This window comes from Diceros bicornis, chromosome 4, assembly GCF_020826845.1.
Source record: "Diceros bicornis minor isolate mBicDic1 chromosome 4, mDicBic1.mat.cur, whole genome shotgun sequence".
In the NCBI taxonomy this organism is placed as follows: domain Eukaryota; kingdom Metazoa; phylum Chordata; class Mammalia; order Perissodactyla; family Rhinocerotidae; genus Diceros; species Diceros bicornis.
Window position 1 is genome coordinate 69,816,352 of NC_080743.1, and position 20,002 is coordinate 69,836,353.

The window sequence follows — 20,002 nt, forward strand, 5'->3', positions numbered from 1 at the left end:
CTACCGTGTGACACTATGGAGGTACACGTTAGTGTCAGCTAGTTGCCCTAATCAGGATTTCACATCACATTGGTGGTCGACAAGCTTTTTAGAAAGACCACACTCCAGAGTTGGCTGCTGTAGGTGTCTTAGCGGTCCTTATTGAGATCAACACCAGATGCTTTGCCAATTAGCAGAATGCGTTAGAAATGAGATTCTACGTGTAGGTTTGTTCGTTAGATAATGGGCTCTCTGTAGTCACAAGATGGTGCGTGTGGATTGATCCCTAAATAGTCCTATATCTAGGCCTTGATTCTTGTCTGATACCAACTACAAGGCTATCAGAATCCCACCTCAGATTATTATTGTCTGAGTGAACCTTTTCCACAGGTTGTAGTCAGACCACAAAGAATGAGGACTTTGCTGAGATTATAGGACAAGTTGTACAAACATTTTGCACCAGCTTGTTGATAACTGTTTGTCTAAATAAGTATGGCACAATTGGGTTTCACTATTTGTATGGTGGTCTTACTTTCATAAGCTGGTAGTGAAGTTGTAGAGAAATAACTAACCATCATCCACCACTAATCTTTAATAGCTACAGTTATCTAACAGAAAGAACCTAAGAGTTGGACATGAATAAAATGTCTTAGGCTGGTTTTCAATAGCCACTTACTATCTGTGTGATGTTATACAAGTTATATAATATTTCTTGGCCTCAGTTCTATCATCTTTAAAATGAGGATGACATTATTAGATGCTGTAAAAAGTTTCTGTTAGGAATGCATGAGAATATGCGTGTAAAAGTTAGCCCAGTGCCTGGAATACAGGGTAGCCATCATCATCATCATCATCGTTGTCGTCGTCATCATCATCATCATCATCATCATCGTCATCATCATCATCATCATTATCATCATCATCTTCACCTCTATTTGTTTAACACTCATACCACCTACAATTACAGTTTGTAGCAGTCTCCTTTCACTTCTGGGATACTAATATTTGATTGCATGAAGCTCATTTACTCTTGTTTGGATGAACAAACTTCATGCCTTAAACACTACCTTCTTGGTGAAGTAGCAAAGATACCGAAGTGAGCGAATTAGGAAAAGTCACAAGCAATTTCTGGTGACTCTACCCTGGGGAAAATAGGAGGAAAGCTAGGTGTTAAAAGACAGGAAGGTACTGGACTGCAAAGCGGTGACTAAGAAAGTGAGGAGGCCTTGACCCACTTCGAAGCTGTGTGTTAAGGTCCATCTTTGCAGCACCCTTGTTTGCTCCCTGTTGGTCAAATGCAGACAGGACTTGGGTGGGTTGATAGAGCCTGGCCCTATTTAATGATGCATCCTCTTCCTCACTCACCTGGGGGAGAAGCATACTCTGTCTCCCCAGATCTCTGATATATCCAAATGTGAGGTCATCAGACTTTCATTTTAATCATAGGATCCCTGAATCTAGGACTTCACCTATGGTCAAGAGATCACTCCTTCTCACAGCACACAGGCAGAAAACAGGTGATGTGTGGCAACTCTTAAAGATAATAATAATAACCTAAATAAAATATTAATTTATTGAGGTGTTCATTCATGTTTTTCTCTACATATGGTTTTTCCTCTTACTTTCAAGAAGGTAGCTAGGTGTTTGTGCTTCTTTACCTCTGAGGGAGTTGTGTTGTAAGTCCAAAAGCAGATGGTAATTGAAAGTAGTAGCCCATTTCTGCCTTTGTTTTCCAAGACCCTAAACTCCCTGGGGAGATATGCTGGCTTGTTCCCAATGAGAGGGACTGATTTGATGAGTGGTAAAGGAAGAAGCAGAAAAATAGAGAGGGGAAACAGAATCCCCAAGACAAGGTCAGAGGACTGTGGTTTAGGGTTCTATAACCAATTGAACCCCCACACTCCCCTGCCACCCTTCCCTGCCACCCCTCTGCAGGACTCCAGGGAGGTGGCAGCACCACAGAGGAGGACAGATATATGGTGCCCATAATGAGACTTGACCCCTAGCACCAAAGCTCTCAGATTCACTGAAGATGGTACCCAGACCCAAGCAAGGGGCCCTGGTGTGGCTCCAAGGCACTGTGAAGCTTCAAACTAGAAGGACATAAATAATGATGCATCCACGTAAAAATTATTCAAGAACCAGCAACCTATAAGTGTGAAAAAGCACCCACAAAAAAACCAGGAAGTGTTCAGGAGAACTTACCAACCATATGGCGATGAAACCATGGAAACAGTGAACTAAATGTGGCAGAGTTTCCATTGCTGAAGAAAAGTCATTAAGAAAAGACAAGCAACCAGCTGTTTTGGATAACTAAGTCATATGACCACCTGGATCTGTCCAGATGATTTCACAAGATACTTTCCAGATCTCAATTCCATTATTACAGTCACAAGCAACATGTTGAATTGTGTTAAATCTCTTCCCTGCACTTGGCAGAGAAAATGTCCAGCTCCCAACTACGACAACACTCCTGTCTCAGGTTATATAAATGGAAGACTTTGCAGAGCAGCTAGGATACATGTCAAAAAGGCTGTTCCTAGAGAGAAAGTGAAGTGGAGCATTGAGCTCTTACCTAGAAAATCCAATTAATGACAAAACTAAGCTTTTTTTCCTAAAAGACAAGAGACAGAATGCATAGTGGTTAAGGGCATGGATGTTGGAGCCAAACAGCCAAGATACATCTTACCACACGTGTGACTTCTGGCAAGTTTCTTAACCTTACGTCACCTCAGTTTTCTCATCGGCAAAATGGAGATAATAATGGCACCTGCCTCTTAAGGTTCTTCTGATAAAATGAATTACCATACGTGAAGCACCTATGTTAATGAGTAGCACATTTACCATGCGCTCCCTAAGTGGCAGAGTTTATTATTATTATTACTATTATTACTTAGAGAAAATCCCGTGCCAATGAAGGAAAATGTCTGGCTTATTCACAGAAAAAAATGACAACTCTCAACATGGAATACAACAATTGGAAGGAAACTTCATGAAGAAAGTGCAACAGAGTAACGTTTGCCCTTGACTAAACCCTATTTTCAACTCAATCACTCATTTGCTGGGTGATCAAGTCAGTCATTTGAGCACTCTTGTCTTCAGTCAAAAAAAGGAAAGAAAGAGGAAGGAAGGAAACAAGTTTAGTGAGAAAACCTGTAATTTCCCCCCTCCAGCTGTTCTAAACAAAGATCTCAAGACTATCACATTCAACATCTTCAGTATATAAAGGAGAAACCGAGAACCTGAGATGTTAAATTACCTGTGAATGGTACAATGTATTCCTTTTTATTCAACCCTCCTTCCCAACATCCCGTTTTATCTGTAACTATAAGATTCTCCTTATTCTCATAATTTATAAATTCTCTGATTCATATTAAACTGTCTTCTTCATTCCCGATAGCTAATCTGTCACAAATGATGTTCTGTCTTCCTAGAAAACTTTTTTAAATGTGCCCTTTTTTCTCCATACCTAAATGTAGCCCCCTTCTCCAGGCGTGAATTACTGTGACATCGCACCTTACTGTTGCCCTCTTCCTACTTCAGTACATTCTGCACTCACTGTCAGACCAGCCTGTCAGAAACAAATTTCCTACTCACGTGTAATGGTTCTCTACTATCTACCACGATTGTTCTCAAACTTGAATATGCACCCCAATCACCTGGAGATCTGGTTAAAACATGGATTGCTGAACCCCATCCCAGAGTTTCTGATTCATGAGGTCTGAGGCGGGCTGGAGAATTTACATCTCTGGTCCAGGACTACACTTTGAGAACCTCTGATCTACCATGTCAATTCCAAACCACTTTCTGGCTTCGAAAGGTCTCCATTTCTAACCTTTTTCCCCATGATGCCCTACAACCACTTGTATATCTAGTCCCGTTGGTCTCCTCATTATCTCCCAAGCACACCACCTCCCTCTCCCTCCACCCACATGGCAATTTAAAACTCTTTGAATACTCTAGGGGCAGAAGAAGTCTCACTCTTTTCCTAAAACATGTGTAACTACTCCAACCTAGACTGCTTTCTCTCCTCTCTAGAATAAAATCACAAAATAGAGGCACATTTCGGGGATGTTAGAGAGCTTTTTTTTTTTCTGAGGAAGAGTCACCCTGAGCTAACATCTGTGCCAATCTTCTTCTGTTTTGTGTGTGGGTTGCTGTCATAGCATGGCTGCATATGAGTGGTGTAGGTCCACACCTGGGACCTGAACCTGGGCCACCGAAGCAGAGCACACCAAACTTAACCACTAGGCCATGGGGCCGGCCCTAGAGAGCTTTTAATTTGTACCCCACCCCCCATTTTAAAAGTAGAAAAACTGAGGTTTATAGAAATTAAAAGACTTTTCCAAGAGCTCTAATAATTTACAGAGCAAGGGTAGAATGCATTCCTTCTGCTAAAGTTATGGGCAGCACATTTTCACCCAATTTCTCTAGTTTCTCATAAATGTATATCTAAGAGATCTATATGTATGCACTCCCAGTGAGATAGCAAGCTCCTTGAGGGTGGGTACCATATATCTTACTTCCTTGGTCTCCCAGAGCATCTTGAAAATAGCTAAGTACTTTAAAGTTGCTTTAACTCCTAGGATGGTATAGAGGATAAGAGCATGAGTTCACACTGCTTGGGTTTATATTCCAACTCTTACTTAGCAGCTGAGTGACTTTGGGCAAGTTACTTAAATTCCAAGCCTCCATTTTTCTACGCAAAATGGTGGTAATGTAATTCCTGCCTCATACATATGTCATGAAGCTAAATAAGTTAATGCATTCAAGCGTTTAAACTAGCATTTGGCACATAGTAAATGTTCTATAAATGTGACCTAGAATTAATACTGTTCTCTTATATTTGTCCTACTATCCCTATCAGAGCATCTTACACATGGGTGTTGGTTAGTAAATGTTTATTGAATGAATGAATAAATGAATGAATGTATAGAATAGAATGGAATGGAACAGAACAAAACTGAATAGAATAAAATATGCTCAACAAAGATCTGTTTGACTGACCTGCAAGATACACTCCTTTCAGAAGTTCTCCACCTTAGAATAATGCTATTAATTCTGAAAGCACACATAAGATGCATTGCTGGAGAACACTCCTATGGAGTGACCCAGAAAGCAAATTTGGTAGCCTCTGCTGCTGCTTAGTGCAACTCATTGTTACATTGGAATATGACCCCCCTTTGTGCTGCTATTTAAAAATAAAAATAAAAAAAGTATTGTTTTTCCTAAGCACTGGATATTCCCTACCCAAGGATTCCCGTGGAAATTGAGATATTTCCCATGCTTTTATGGCCCGTCTCTGACATACTCATTGCTCAGAGTAGGTTATTGAGGGTAACGAAGGAGACAGCGGAGGGACAAGACAGACAGGATGGAAGTAGTTTATTTCTCTTTGACCTTCAATTCCCCATCTTATTCAAAATATTGTTGGCAGGATTTCTGGACTTTTGGTAATTCAATTTGGAAGCCAGATAATGAACAGTGGGAAAATGGTTCTCAAGTTGAGGAAGACAGAGATTTATGGTTTATTTTGAGTTCCAAGGGTGGAGGGGTCAGAAGGCATTCCCATGAGAGCTCTCAACACTGGTGAGGCCCACAGCCTTTGAGCATCTCCATGTCATTCTGCTTCAAATTATGAAGAGGGACATCATAGTCTGAAACTTTCTAGTTGTACATGGCCCTTACTTTATTTGACTTGTTTTATATATTACAAAAGAAGGAAATAAAAGTGGTAATAAAGGGTATGGAGAAGGAGGGAAGGAAAGAGGAGCACAGCAAAATTTACTGAGACCTTAATCAACATTAACATGTATTACATCATTAATAAAACTGCAGCTCCCAGAACTTAATGTGTCCTCTCACAATGAATTTATGTAATAGATACAAATTCATTACCTCAAATAATCAGACACTTGGTCAACATTCATCTTTGCCAAGTTATTAAAAGGGCTTATGGAGCAAAATAATGACATAACAATGAGGAATAAAAGGACTGTTTCTTGGGGGTGGCCCTGTAGCGTAGCGGTTAAGTGCCCGCGCTCTGCTGCTGGCGTCCCGGGTTCGGATCCCAGGTGCGCGCCAACGCACTACTTGTCGGGCCATGCTGTGGCGGCGTCCCACATAAAGTAGAGGAAGAGAGGCACAGATGTTAGCCCAGGGCCAGTCTTCCTCAGCAAAAAGAGGAGGATTGGCATGGATGTTAGCTCAGGGCTGATCTTCCCTACAAAAAGAAAAGGGACTGTTTCTTGTCTGAAGCATAGAATTAGAATTCAAATCATCTCTTCTCCCCTGCTCCAAATATCGTAATAACACCTTATTATTCTCAAGATTTCTATTTTCAAGAACTATTTATGGATTCATACATTCATTTCTATATTCATTCACTTATCAGACTCTAATAGAACAACCACTGTTTGTCAGGCATGTACTAGATAATATGGGAAGGTTTTACAAAATTATTAAGAGATTGTTCCTGATTTCAAGTAGCTTCCATTTTATAAAGAAGATAGATCTACATAGTTTTATCGAGATGCAGCTATGATATGGTGGAATAAGCCCTAGAGTTGACATTAGCACACCAGAACACAGGCGCATCTTGGGCCAGACCTTTAAATGATGTGTGCTTCTTCATTGGTAAAATAGTGATGTTGATATTATCTACCTTGCAGGGTTAGGATAAGCATTAAATTAGATAATATCAAATATCTAACCAAAGCTGAATCTGAGGAAAGTAGGGTTAGAAGTGATATGAAATACAAGGAAGATTAAAAAATTTTGTGAGGGAGCCGGCCCGGGGGCGTAGTGGTTAAGTTCTGGCGTTCCGCTTCAGCAGTCTGGAGTTCGCTGGTTCAGACCCTGGGTGCGGACCTACTCACCGCTCATTAAGTCATGCTAAGGTGGCATCCCACGTAGAAGAGCTACAGCTCTACAACTATGATATACAACTATGTACTGGGGCTTTGAGGAGAAAAAAAGAAAAAGAGGAAGATTGGCAACAGATGTTAGCACAGGGCCAATCTTCCTAAAAAAAGAAATTCTTTTAAAGAAAAAATTCTGTGAGAGTTCAAAGGATGCAAGGTTAACTTCTCCTTGAGGGAGAAATAGAGAAAGCTTTCCAGAAGGGTTGAAATTTGGAACTGTACAATTTGGCTTGAACCCTGGAGAGGGTATTGGTTTGGATCCTAAAACAGATGCTCTCTTCCTGTCTTTCCGCCAGCTTCCCAGGGAGCCTTCCCAAAGTTTACTATGGAAGCCCACATCTTTCTAATACATTTACTAAAACTTCCAAAGAAGCTTTCGAGGTCCATGCATATGTCACAGGGTCATAATCCTGGAGACTTTTCTCCAGCATTCTTAGAATATTCTCTCATTTTCCTCCCAGGGAGCAATGCAGTCTGCCTTGTGGCACTCACACATCAAGAACTGAAGAGTGGGGATTCCCCAAATTGTGTGGTTGCTGACACAGGAGTTACTACGTTAGAGATCAAGGTCCAGGAACCACGCGGATGCCCCAGTGCCCCAAGAGGACGCACAGCAGGAGTCTTTGGGCTGAACACCCTCCCTGAGACTGAAGACATGAGAGGTCTTAGACAAAAGCAAATGCAATTTTACTATTGCAAATGCAAGTCACAGCTGATAGGAGACCATCGGATATAAAACACAGCAAGGGAAAAAAGACCTGAGAACGTGGGGAAGCAGGAACATCACACAGAAAAAAGAAGGGAAGAGCAGTATCTTCTAAGTGGAAAAGTATCTAGTCAAACCCTTGAGATATGGCCTGCCCCTGAGCAATTTTCACAGACGATGACAGAAGAACAGTCTGCAAGGCACAGAAATAGGCACAGAAGAAGAAGGGGACGTGGGGAGGGGGGATTGTCTCATTTAGTTTTGGTTGCTTTCCAGTACCCTGTTCTTGCCCCATTCTGAGACTTGGCTCCAAGGATCTCCCAACGTGAAGACAACTACGAAAAATCACACTCTAAGAGAAAGCACGCATTTCCCGTGATGTAAATGGTTTACTCAACACATACAATGCATAACCTTATTTCGGGTTCATAACAATCCCATGAGGGAGGTATAAATATTATCCCCATCTTGCAGATGGGAAAACTGAGTCACAGAGAAGTTAGGTGATTTGCCCAAAATCACCTAGTAAATGACAGTGGGAGGAGTCAAATCCATCTCATTTCAGCCCCTGGGCTCTTAATTACTATGCAATACAGCCTGTCTCATGCTGTTCAGACATTCTAATTGGCAGCTATGTGCATCTGGTAAACAGAAATGGAAAAAAAAATCATTTTTCCTTAAAGACTAGTTTCTTTGGGTAATCAAAATCTTTTAAAAGATGGTGTCTCTGGGAGAATAAATATTTTAAAAGAGAAGACACACAAAATTCATAAATTAAAGTTCATCAGATAAAATAAAATGAAGGTAATACGGAAATCCACAGACTTTGAATTAGCTCCAACTCTAACTAGCTATGTGATCTTGGCCAAGTCACCATAACAGTTTGGACCAGTTTCCTCACCTATGAAAGAAGGATTTGGTCTGTGACCCTGATCCTATTCTCAGTCTGTGATTCTAAGCTGGTCATATTAGAGAAAAGAGGAGAAAAGATCATATCTCATCTCAAGGAGCAGAATCTCTCGAGCCATTAGACTTTTATTGTGTGACTTTGAATGATCAAGATTGTGCTAGGCGCTCACTTCTAGACTGTCAAAATTGTCAGTTGTCTTTGCTGTTGTCTTTTTCATGCTCTAAAGCCACTATCCACTTAACAAAATGTGTTCCATGAGTAGCTAATGAAAGTTACACATTCCTTTCCCATTGCTGCAGTCCAGCCATCCACACTCCCATTTCAGCATATCTACAGACATCAGGGCCCTGTCTGGACCAGAAAGGAAGACAAAGGTTAAGCTATTCTTAGTGGATATGGAAGAGAAAAGTTAGAAGACAATTTAAAAATTTTTTAAAGGCTTTTTGAACATTCAGATGAGAATTTTGAAAAAACCCCGATTTACAGAGAGTTTTTTCCCTCAACATGGCTAGCTAAAGGAGAAAGTGTAAAATGCAAACTCTGAAGGTAGAAGACACGTATTTGCCTAAGAAGGAAAAAATCCCCATCAATCTACATTCACCTTTGTGAAAGAAAAATTGCTTCCCTCTACCAGGCTCTGCTTCTCTTTTAGTTTGTCTGCATGGATTTCAACAAACCATCCATCTTTTATCTAAGTCATAAAAGTATCAGGAGTGTGTGGGGGTGTGTGTGTGTGCACATGCATGCATGTGTGTATTCAGGTGACATACTTGTTTTGGACTTGGGGATTCAGAAACGAAGTCTAAGATTCTGGAAGCGTGTCATCCAGAAAGCACTAGCACCGGTCCTTAGATAACAGGCTCCTCTGAGAAAGTCTTCAGTGGGATCTGCATTGTTGACCTTGTCCCAAAGTGCACAGGTCATTCAGTCCCAGGCTCCCGTTGACTTAGGTATCTCTTATAAACTATCACTTAAAATAAGTTGACAAAATACAACAAACTACTTTGTTAATGGAACATCTTGATTCTTGAAACTTCCTGAATCCCCACAGACAAGTGCCTCATCAAGAAACAGATGTCTGCACAAAAAAAATGTCAAAAAGTAGTAGCTTGACCAAAACAGCTCCACACACTTCACTACCAATAATAAGCACTTACTGAGTGGAGCGCTTCACATTTTTCAAGTATTTTATTTCATCCTGCGTCTCTTCCTCTGACTCTAATATGATAGTTCCAACATCTTTCTAGAATGTAGAGTTGTAAGGATCTGATTAAGATTAAGATGGGGTAGTGTTGTTTTGAGAAACGTCTGGAGAAAAGGTTGGAAAGGAGAAAGGAAAACATGTAGAATACAGAATAACGGTCTTAGCCTCATTTGCTCTTCACGAAGCCAGCATGATTATCAGGTATCTACTGTCCAAAGCACTCAAAGACAGCTTGGCTGAAGCCTTTCAACTCCGAAATATTTCCTTTTAGAAGGAGAAAAAATGTCAGGCCAGATTATATCTTGACCTGGCAACTGAATAGAATGCTTTGCAAAGAAATAGCCTCTCTGGACTTTCCAGGAACGCTATGGTCAGGGTGAATGAGCCCGAAGTCACAGTACATAAGCTGTGTTGATGGTACATGCATCCTATAATTAGGTTGACCACACCTGCAGATTTTCCAGGAAAGATCCAGTTTCTTATGCCTGGTCTAGAGGCAACCCTTTAGAGGTATGTCCTTATTCTGGTTGGAAATTGCAGTTGCTGTGCATATATGTGCCTGACATGAATTCACGCAATTAGAAGCAACCTCCATGGCTTCAAGAATTCTCAGTACAACAGCATCTACTCAGCCGGTAAGTGAAAATTGATTAATTAGGTAAAGGCCAAGAAACCCTGATTCACCCTTCTCATTCCAGCCCTCAGGAATGGAAACTTTGGGGCCGGCCCCGTGGCTTAGTGGTTAAGTGCGCGCGCTCCACTACTGGCGGCCTGGGTTCAGATCCGGGCGCACACTGACGCACTGCTTCTCCGGCCATGCTGAGGCCGCGTCCCACATACAGCAACTAGAAGGATGTGCAACTATGACATACAACTATCTACTGGGGCTTTGGGGGAAAAAATGAGGAGGATTGACAACAGATGTTAGCTCAGAGCCGGTCTTCCTCAGCAAAAAGAGGAGGATTAGCACAGATGTTAGCTCAGGGCTGATCTTCCTCACAAAAAAAAAAAGGATGGAAACACTTTCACTGTTAAGGCAAAGAATGTCTTCTTCTGGGCAATATTGAGAAGGGCATGAGTGGGCCACCGTTTCCACTGACTGGAGAAAAATGTGACATAGTATGAAAGTAGTCAATGGCACCATACCCGCAAGGTCAGGGGGGCCGGATCCTTGCTACACTTTTTCCTTCTTGCCCTAGAGGAATGTACACTCTTGAGATAAGAGAGCACTACATTAATTGTAAACAAAGTACAAGAACGATAGACTGTTACAATCCATGATCTTTGAACCTATCAATTCACCCTCGAATTTTATAAGAAACTGAGACCATCTTTTCCTTTCATGGAATTCACCAAAATAAAAAAAGTCACTTTCCACTGCATACAAATATATATGTTTCACAAATTGGGAGTTTATTCTGAATTTGTCACAAATATTTTTAAGAAATATGGGGTTCTTCATTTAGTCCATTGAGATCCAAAGTGACTGGAAGAAAACTGCACATTTTTAATTGATTGCTGCTTTCAAGCTATATCCAGAAGTTAGTTCCTTGGCCTTCCTGTAGGACTTGGGATGAGATGCAAAATTAGAATGAAAATGCAATCTTTCCTCAAAAAATATGGTGTCCAAATTAAGAACAATAAAGTAGATCAGGAAGGAATGTAAAGGATCATACAATTGATTCATCACCTTTTACAAAGATGATAATGAGGCCTGGTGAGGGCAACTGACTCACAACTCACCCTCTTCTAGCTAGTAGAAGCCAAGGGTACAGCTTGGGACACTTGTGTTCCCCACTCAGTACCTTTTCTAAGAATTTTTTTCTAAAAATTCTGTGTTCTACAAATAAATTGCAAGAAAAAAAGAAACAAGAGACAGGAAGCCTAGTGCTAAGGAGAGATTTAAGAGACTCTCAACCAATCTCAATGTGTGACCCTAAGGTTTCTGTGGTATCCGCACCTGGACGGAGATTTGGGGATACCCTTTCCATCTTGGGTGTAGGGTGATTGCATGTGAACCAGTTCAGCAGTTCAGGGAGGAGGGCTTAGTGCTTTCACTGCCGAGAAGTCAAGGAGCAGAAAAGGGATCTGTGCCCCAGTGGCTTCCAGCTCCCGGCACTGTGTGCTGTATGCAGTAGGAGCTTAGTAAACGTGATTTGATGTAGAGAGGTCAGTGGGAGGCTGGGTGAGAGGCTTTCTGCAGCTAGTGAAGAGACTTGAAAGGGTACGGGAGACAAATCCCTCAGGTCAGTGTTTGTGAAATGTGGGCGCCTCACCACACTTGCTCCGTTAAACCACTCCAAATTAAGTTTGCTAACATCTCCCCGTCAGATAAAAGCACGGGTCTCTCAGTCTCTAGGGGTCCTTAAGTGCATTTGCAAGAAGTGCTTTTACATAACTGGAGCCTAATTACTTGTAGAAAGCACACTGGATCAACGGCTAGTGTTCATCAATCTAATAATAATAACATTCAATAATAGTAAAAAAAAAAAATAGGTGACCTTCATTTGGATCTTGATTCAAATAATCCCACTGCAAAAAGACCATTGAGCATATCCGGATGCTTACTGGATATTTACTGATATTAAAGGATTGTTAATTTTTAAGTATAATTATGGTTTTTAATGTCTTTTAATGTTTTGTAGAGTTGGTATATTTTTTAAAAAGAGATACCTGCTGAGAGAATTATGGATTCAAAGACAATACTCAACTATTTTAAAAATTCATCTTTATTATTTAAAAAAAGATGAAGATATGATGAGGAAAGTGAAAAGAAATAAGTTTTATCTGAGGCCTTGCCACATAATTGAGACTTAAATGTTTTCCTGACTACCTATAAAGAAGAAAAGAAGAATGAAAGGAAATTAATTATTTCATAGGGGTGCACCTACTAAAAACTAGTCACCTTATGAACATTACTTTATTTATTTCTTATAGAATCTCTCCTCAACAAGCTCAATATCCTTATTTACAGATGAGGAAATGAGGCTCAGAGAGGTTTAGTGATTTTCCTAAATTGGCACAGCTAGGAAGTAACAGAGGTGGAGTTTCCACTCCATTGCTGATGTTAAGGGAGGGGATAGATTGTGAACTTACATCCTTCCTTACTCTGGGTTTTCTTTAATATTCCTATCATGTGTAACCTTAGGAGTTACTTTCTCCAGGCAGTCAAAACAATCAGGCTTTCACTATCTCTGGGTGACTCAGCCTTTAAAATATGGTGCAGATCCAGTGTTATCTGAGAACTGATTAGAACTTGAAAGGAAGAAAGAGATAGGAACCTGCTATCTTCTGGCCTCCAGCCATATTCTGGTTCCTCTTACTACTGATTGATCCTGACTGAACTAATTAAAGTTTAGTTCCTTTGCTTTCCGGCCAGCAGGACAGACAAAAGCCATTAACACTGGCCCCAGAGACATAAACTCTCTCCCTAGGTCTCATCTATCCCATAACAGAGTGTAGTCTTTGCTAGAGAAAGAGAAACAAGTTAGATAACCTTTCAGGGATCCTTCCAAACTTAAGATGCTGGGATCTGAAAGTGTTTTGAATTGATATCTGGTGATTCAACACAGCCCAGACTAAATGGAAGAAAGACTAGGAAGAAGCAACTAGTTAGAATACAGAATGTAATTTATTAAAGAAGCTGCAATAGGAAATGCATGAGAAATAGCCAAAGTGATAGACAATTTTGTGAGGCTCCCCAACAGCTACCAAAGTGCTACCATCATTAGAAACAAAAAAGACTCACATCTGTAACAAGGTTTTACTGATGAAATTATAGAAATGCTGGAAGTTCTCCACCTTTCTTTCCCTCCTACTCCCACTCCCACTCTTCCCAGCAAGAATCCTCTTTATTTTGCAACATACACTCTTTCACCCGTCATAGCCTAAAATATCACTGATATGGCTCCTCTCAATCCCTTTGGAAGCAGAAAAAGCACTAGGCCAACCTGGAAGCAGGCCTGTCTCCACATGCTGTAAATTTATTTGTGCATTCTTTTGACAAAATACTAATTAAGTGCCTACTATGTGCCAAGTACAGATTGTCTTTTTAGTGATTGAATTCCTTAGGCACAGGAGGTTAACTGATTAGAAATTCAAAATTCCCTCCTTGTTTGCTTTGGAGAGATAATATGGATTGTACAAAGATGTCATCACATCAGCCAAACTCGCTGGGCCCTGTCACCTCCATGCCTTTGCACATGCAGGCCTGCCCCTCTTGGCCTGGAATGCCTTCCTTCTCTCTCTCCTCTTTCTATCTAGACCTGGCTAACTCCTCTGTCTTTTCAGGCTTCGTTGGTAAACATTACTTGGGCATCACCTCCTGTAACTTCTTGTAACGCTTTCCCTGACTACCAAAAGCTCTATGAGCTTCCACCTACTCCTCCCATTTTTGTACATTTCTTGCTACATAGTGGATCTCAACACACTAATTCCTTCTTGTTTATTAACTGAGCTGAAATTTCCTTGAGAGGTTTTTCATCCTTTTGCCTAAGGCAAATATGGAGGTTTGAAAGGCAATCCAGACAAATAATCAAAATTGTTTCATCAATAAGAATTGAAACAAAGTTTTTCTTAATGACTCCCCCTCCCCAGTTTTATTAAGTAGTCCATTCACCTTCTTAACATTACAGAGTTTCATCGAAATATTTGCAACTATATCACAAGGCTATCAGCAATAGCAAGCTTCAAATTTACACTTATTCCCACAAAGCATGATACTGAACCCAACTAGAGGCTCTGCAACTATCTCGTTAGACTCCTTTGATGATCTTGTATCCATTCTGACTGAGCTATGATTTGTTCAAGTTAATTGCCACAGTCTTAACTCACTTGGTACTTTTCTTTTCTCTACAGTTGGCCCAAGGATGTGCTCATGCCTTTGGAAAAAGCTGTATTTACTTAATCCTGCAGACCCAGGAGCCTTGGCCCACTCTGGCTTCCATTGGTTTAACAACCTTAAAAGATTCATTGATCGGTGGTCCTGCTTATAAGGGGACTTTCTATTCTAAATTTTCTAATCCTAGACCCACATAAATCAGAGACAATGGGGGGAAATGGAATTTTTAGTAAAATAATAATAAATAAAAAACCAAAACATCACCTCCCTTATTTACCTTCTGTAGCTCCTAAAATTCCCAGCATTGCCACACACTTAAGATGGCCGGAAGCCCTTGTGTGAACTGTGGATTAAACACATTCCGACACTAGCAGCCTTTACAATCTTAACAGAAACCAGATCTATACCAGACACCCACAGAGCTAAGGGCTTGTGACACTTTATTAATATCCCAGGGAAAATTCTTTGTCAGAAGCTGTCTTCATTACTCCTTTACCCCCTTTTTCGTTTAGCAAAGACTGTGAACTTGGTATCAGGACTAGTTAACACTGATGGACAAAAATAATAATCATCACACTGGTTGCTTCATATTATGGTAGCAACTTTGGGGGAATCATAATAACATTTTTTATTTCAGAACACTTCCATCTTTTTCCAAAGTGCAATGTTTACTTTAAAAATTAAACTTGTTCAGAGAAATTCAAGAAACTCCAAAAATAAAATGATTTTCAAAAGATACCTAAAATTCTAAGTTGAAAATCACTGGTACAAATAAGACTTTCCATGGACTCAACTCTTTCCTTTTCTATTGACTCTAAGATTCCCACCCATACAGCACAGGTTTCAATAGGCCACAGGGCAGAAATTCTGGGGTGGTGGCCATTTGTGGTTCAAATGTTTGGATTATTGGTCTCTTTAAATATATAAAAATATGTGAGGTCAATTTACAGTTTTAATGAGAATAGTCTCAAAAATCTAAGTAAAACAAGAATAGTTTCTACAAGTACGTCAAAGTTGACTCTGGCTTAATGCTACCCTAAACATTGAGAAAGGACTATTTTCTAGGATTAAAGCTTCCCTTACATGAAGTAAATTTTGATTTCTTGTAAATCAGTGTTGGAATCACTGATTAGGTTGCTTCTGCCACAGCCATGCCATCAGAACACGGCTGGGTTCTTGATGATTTTTCATAATCGACTCTTTTCTGCCCCCAAACTTTTAGAGGGAAATAAATTAAGAAAAATTTCCCTTTAATTGCATCTCTCGCTAGTCACTGAAACCAGGTGCATCTTGTTTCATTTAAACTGTGTTATAATTGGAAAGGACGTTAGAGAACAACTAATTCAACTTTCATTTACTAAATAAGAAAATGAAATCCTAGGAAAGTGTGAAATAACTTGCTCATGGACACAAATTACGTAATGACAAAGCTGAGTCTTCTCTTTACTCCTTAACCAGTACTGTTTCTACTCTGATAAATGATACGTTAATCAGATTTTTATAACTGAATTCTATTTCCAATGCATAGAGAAGTTGCAATTTAACTCTTCAGCAGATCTTTCCATTAAAAACAGTTTGTTTTGTAATGCATATATGTTGGCCTAATTTATTTTATATGGTTTTCAAAATATCTTTATCTAAGCATTGAGGCATACCCATGTTCCTTCTGTAGCTTGGAGAGAAGAAATGAAAAGGGGAGGAGCCTGTGGGGATGAGGGAGGTGAGAGGCAGAGAGTAGAGCCAGGGAAGGCGGGTTTGGAAGCATGTACTCAAGTATCATTGTTCCCTTAGAATACATAGGATTCTTTCCTTGAGTGTGTGCTAGCAGCTCCACAGCTCCACAATTCCATTTCTCCAAAACATTCCTCTCAGGCAGCATTGTAATTGGAAATATGACTTTATTTGCAATGGTACGAGATCAAGAAAAATAATACGTAATAGGAGACAATAACTGCAGGATTCTACCACCTGCCAGTAAATTAAAGGTTTCAGGCTGTCTAGGCAAAATAGCTTGCTCTTTGGCCACTCTATAATATTCCACATGAACATTAGTTATATCCTAGAGCAGAAGAATCTGCTGTGCATCAAAAGGGACAAAAAGCGATTCAATATTAATGTTGACAGTGAATCAGATATAAAACAGTAATAGGAATCAATGAAAGAAATGTTCATCCATGTATCTTAGTAAACACTATACATACTTACAAGAACATATAGGGCAAAATTAGTAACAATGCCAAACTTTGAACAAACATTTATTGATTATTCACTAAATGCCAGGCAGTGTGTTATGGGATCACAAAATGCCCAGCAGAATGATGTTACAATCATTCTAGAATCAATTGTTCACCAATTAATGAGGTAAGGTTTATCTACTACATGAAAATACATAACAATTTCAAATAATAAGTGGCTAAAGGCATCCGTTAAAGTTGTTGTGAAAGTCAAACTGCATTTCTCATAGTTGCAAAAATGGAAAAGGAAATAATTATGCATCATCTCATATTCAAGGAACCTTGGGTGCCTTTCACCTCCTTCTGTTCTCCCTGTGGCTCAGGTTTTCTAGAGAGGGAAGGATAGGCTGATAGCAATAAATAGTATCCAGCATTAAATCTTGTCCCCTTCCCCAAGGTTGGTCAATATTGCCCCCATAGTTACACTGTAACTACTATTACTTAACTACTATGAGTTTCTTTTATGTGCATCTTTTAAAAATAATCTGTGCTTTTGACAGATAAGGGTAGGTTTTATTTTCAGTCACTAGACAGTATTGTTGGACATAAATTCCTTTGCTATAATATTATCTCTTTAAAAGTCATTTTGAGGTTATTTCTAGGGTTAAAGTCATCAAAAAGAAGACCTGAGCTTGTCAGAGACAGAAGTCATAGATGGCCCGTTGAACAACACAATCTTCTTAGGCAAACATTGCCAGTGCCTTTAAGGATGGAGTTAGGTTGCACAAGGGTCACCTTTATTTATTTTAAATAATGAAGGCTCAAACCAAATTTAATCAAATCCATTCTTAAGAAATAAGATGAGGAGAAACATCTCTATGTCTCTGCATCAGGTAGGATTACTGGGTTAAATTTTCCAACAAGTCAGATATTTGTTCTGTTTTCTTAGCCTAGATACTTAGGATTCCCTCCAGAATATTGTCCAGCCTAAGGACAACCTGGAGCCTCAAAGGTGTTCTTCCATTTATCTAAAAAAGAATGCTAGCTAATAAATAACCTCTGTGTTCCAAAGGCTTTCTTCTGTCCAGCAATCCAGCTACCTCTATCTAATGGGATCAAGATACAAAGAACAATAAGAAATTCTCTCTGCCTCATTGCAAACCTTCATCCTCTCCCAGTCCACGGACATTAATGAAGGTTAACATTTATGTGGTTTTAATATGAGCCAGACAGTGCCCTGAGCTTTTCATGTACAGTAATTCATTCAATCCTCATAACCAGCCTGAGAGGTAGATACTCTGAATATCTCCATTTTACAGATAAGGAAACTGAGATATAAAGAGATTAAATAAATTGCCCCATATCACACACATAATAAGTAGTGGAGTCAGGATTCAAACCCAGGCAGGTTGATGTTGGAATTCATATTCTTAACCATACACTTTTGACTCTGAACAAGCACCTATAGAATAGGCATCTCCTCAGAGGAAATGTTCTGGATATTAAAAGATGTATGAAATATCCCATGTTGAATCAGTCTCCTAGCTCAGATCTTTCAAAACCTCCGTGTTAACAAAGAGACAATTCCCAGTCTACTGTCAAGCACCTGTTACACCTGTTTCACCACAGAAGACAATGGCCCTCTATTGCCTCTGGGTATCCTCCCCTGAGTAAAGATTCTCCTTATCTCCATCTCTTAAGCCAAAATAACTCAGTTCTCACCTTTCCAGGCATGAGTGGGGCAAAGCTGCAAGTCCTTTGCACATTTTGGCAAGTGGCTCAGCTCCTCAGCTTTGAGCGCAAATTCTTAACAGCAGAGCGAGTCTTAGAAAACTTCAAAACTATCTGGGACTGCCTTTCCCTCTGAGGAATATATAGAGGTCTTTCCCGGCCCTCTGTCGCTCTCCGGACCAATCCCGAGCCTTAGAGGAAATTGCAGGCTGGAGAGCAGCAGCACTTGTGTGGGAGGTGGAGGCTGGAATCTTTTCTCTGCTGCAGGCGCTGCTGCAGCATCAGGCTTTCAGCTGCTCTTATCAGAACACTGGTTGCTTGTTCTGCCAGGGCAGGGTTAGGCCCTAAACTGTGCACAGGTCATTCATGTTTTAACTCGTAATCTTGAGCCCACCACAGTGAAGATGTGGGCTTTGTTATAAAGCAGAGTGCCTTGGGCTACTTCAGATCTGCCGAAGTTGTAGACTGTCAGGACTGCAAGGGCCCTTGGAGATCATTTAGCTCAACTTTGTTACACAGTGGAGGAAACAGATTTAGAGAAGTCCACAGAGCGTGTACATGAGTACCTAGCACATGCCAGGCACTCTGCTGGATGCTAGGAGTTCAGAGAAGAAAGAGGCACTCCCTGCTCTCAAGACTCACAAACATCACATCAATACAATGTAGAGAAGTGAAGGAGGCAGGCTCAAGGTGCTGTGAGCTTTCAAGGGCCACCAGAGAAGATTTGGGGGAGAAAATAACCCCTGAGCTGAATAATGGAAGAGACTAACTACACTACATGATTCTATCCACTAGATAATACCCCCCAAATACCCCAAATTCTGTAAGTGGTCTTCTGATTATTCCTGACTTTGATGACTAGGTGAGGTAATTATTTGGATGCCCACCCACCCACCCATCCATCCTTGGCTAGGCTTGTCTTCCCTTCCTCTTCAATCTTTTCCTGCCTCCTATCACTCAAGGATTTTTACCACCAAAATTTAGCTGACTTGTGTCTCATCCTGTCAGGACCTAAGAGGCTGATAAATTAATATGTAAATGCAGATGCCTAAGGGGTAGGCATGTGTCCAAGCTAAAAATATGCAGCATCACATAATCTGTAAGAAAAGCTCTAAATTTGGAATTAAAGATGATTCTCATAATGTTCCCTATTATCTGAAATTATTTGTTTTAAACTGTTGATCAACGCTTGTTATTAGCTTGTAAAGTCAATATAGTGTATTATGACCTGATGTTTTAAGTTAAATAAATAGAATATAACAGGCAAATATTCACATGCATTGCATGAAGAAATTTAAACATTGTTTTCCGAAATTTTTGCTTTAATTATCAACATGTATGTCTAAACAGGGTCATTACATAAACAGCATTTCTTACTGTAAGTCATAATCAAAAAGGTTTGAAAGCCATGGCTCTGTACCATAATATTTAACAAGGAACCCTGTCCTATTCACCTTTGTACCTCTAGCACTTAGCACAACATCAGGCACATAGACATTTACAAATATTGCTTAAGCTAAATGCAGCTGTCCAAG

The 20,002-nt window shown here is 40.1% G+C and overlaps 1 protein-coding gene across 1 annotated transcript in view; it reads right to left on the bottom strand.

Annotated features, from left to right (window-relative positions):
- RGS5 (regulator of G protein signaling 5) overlaps nucleotides 1-18,640 on the bottom strand; it is a 49,439-nt gene extending 30,799 nt beyond the window's left edge. Inside the window, exon 1 of the mRNA XM_058539710.1 lies at nucleotides 18,459-18,640. Within this exon, the coding sequence (XP_058395693.1) occupies nucleotides 18,459-18,502 (44 nt within the window). The 5' untranslated portion in view covers nucleotides 18,503-18,640. The remainder of the gene's footprint in view (nucleotides 1-18,458) is intronic.
- Between the last annotated feature and the right edge of the window lie 1,362 nt (nucleotides 18,641-20,002).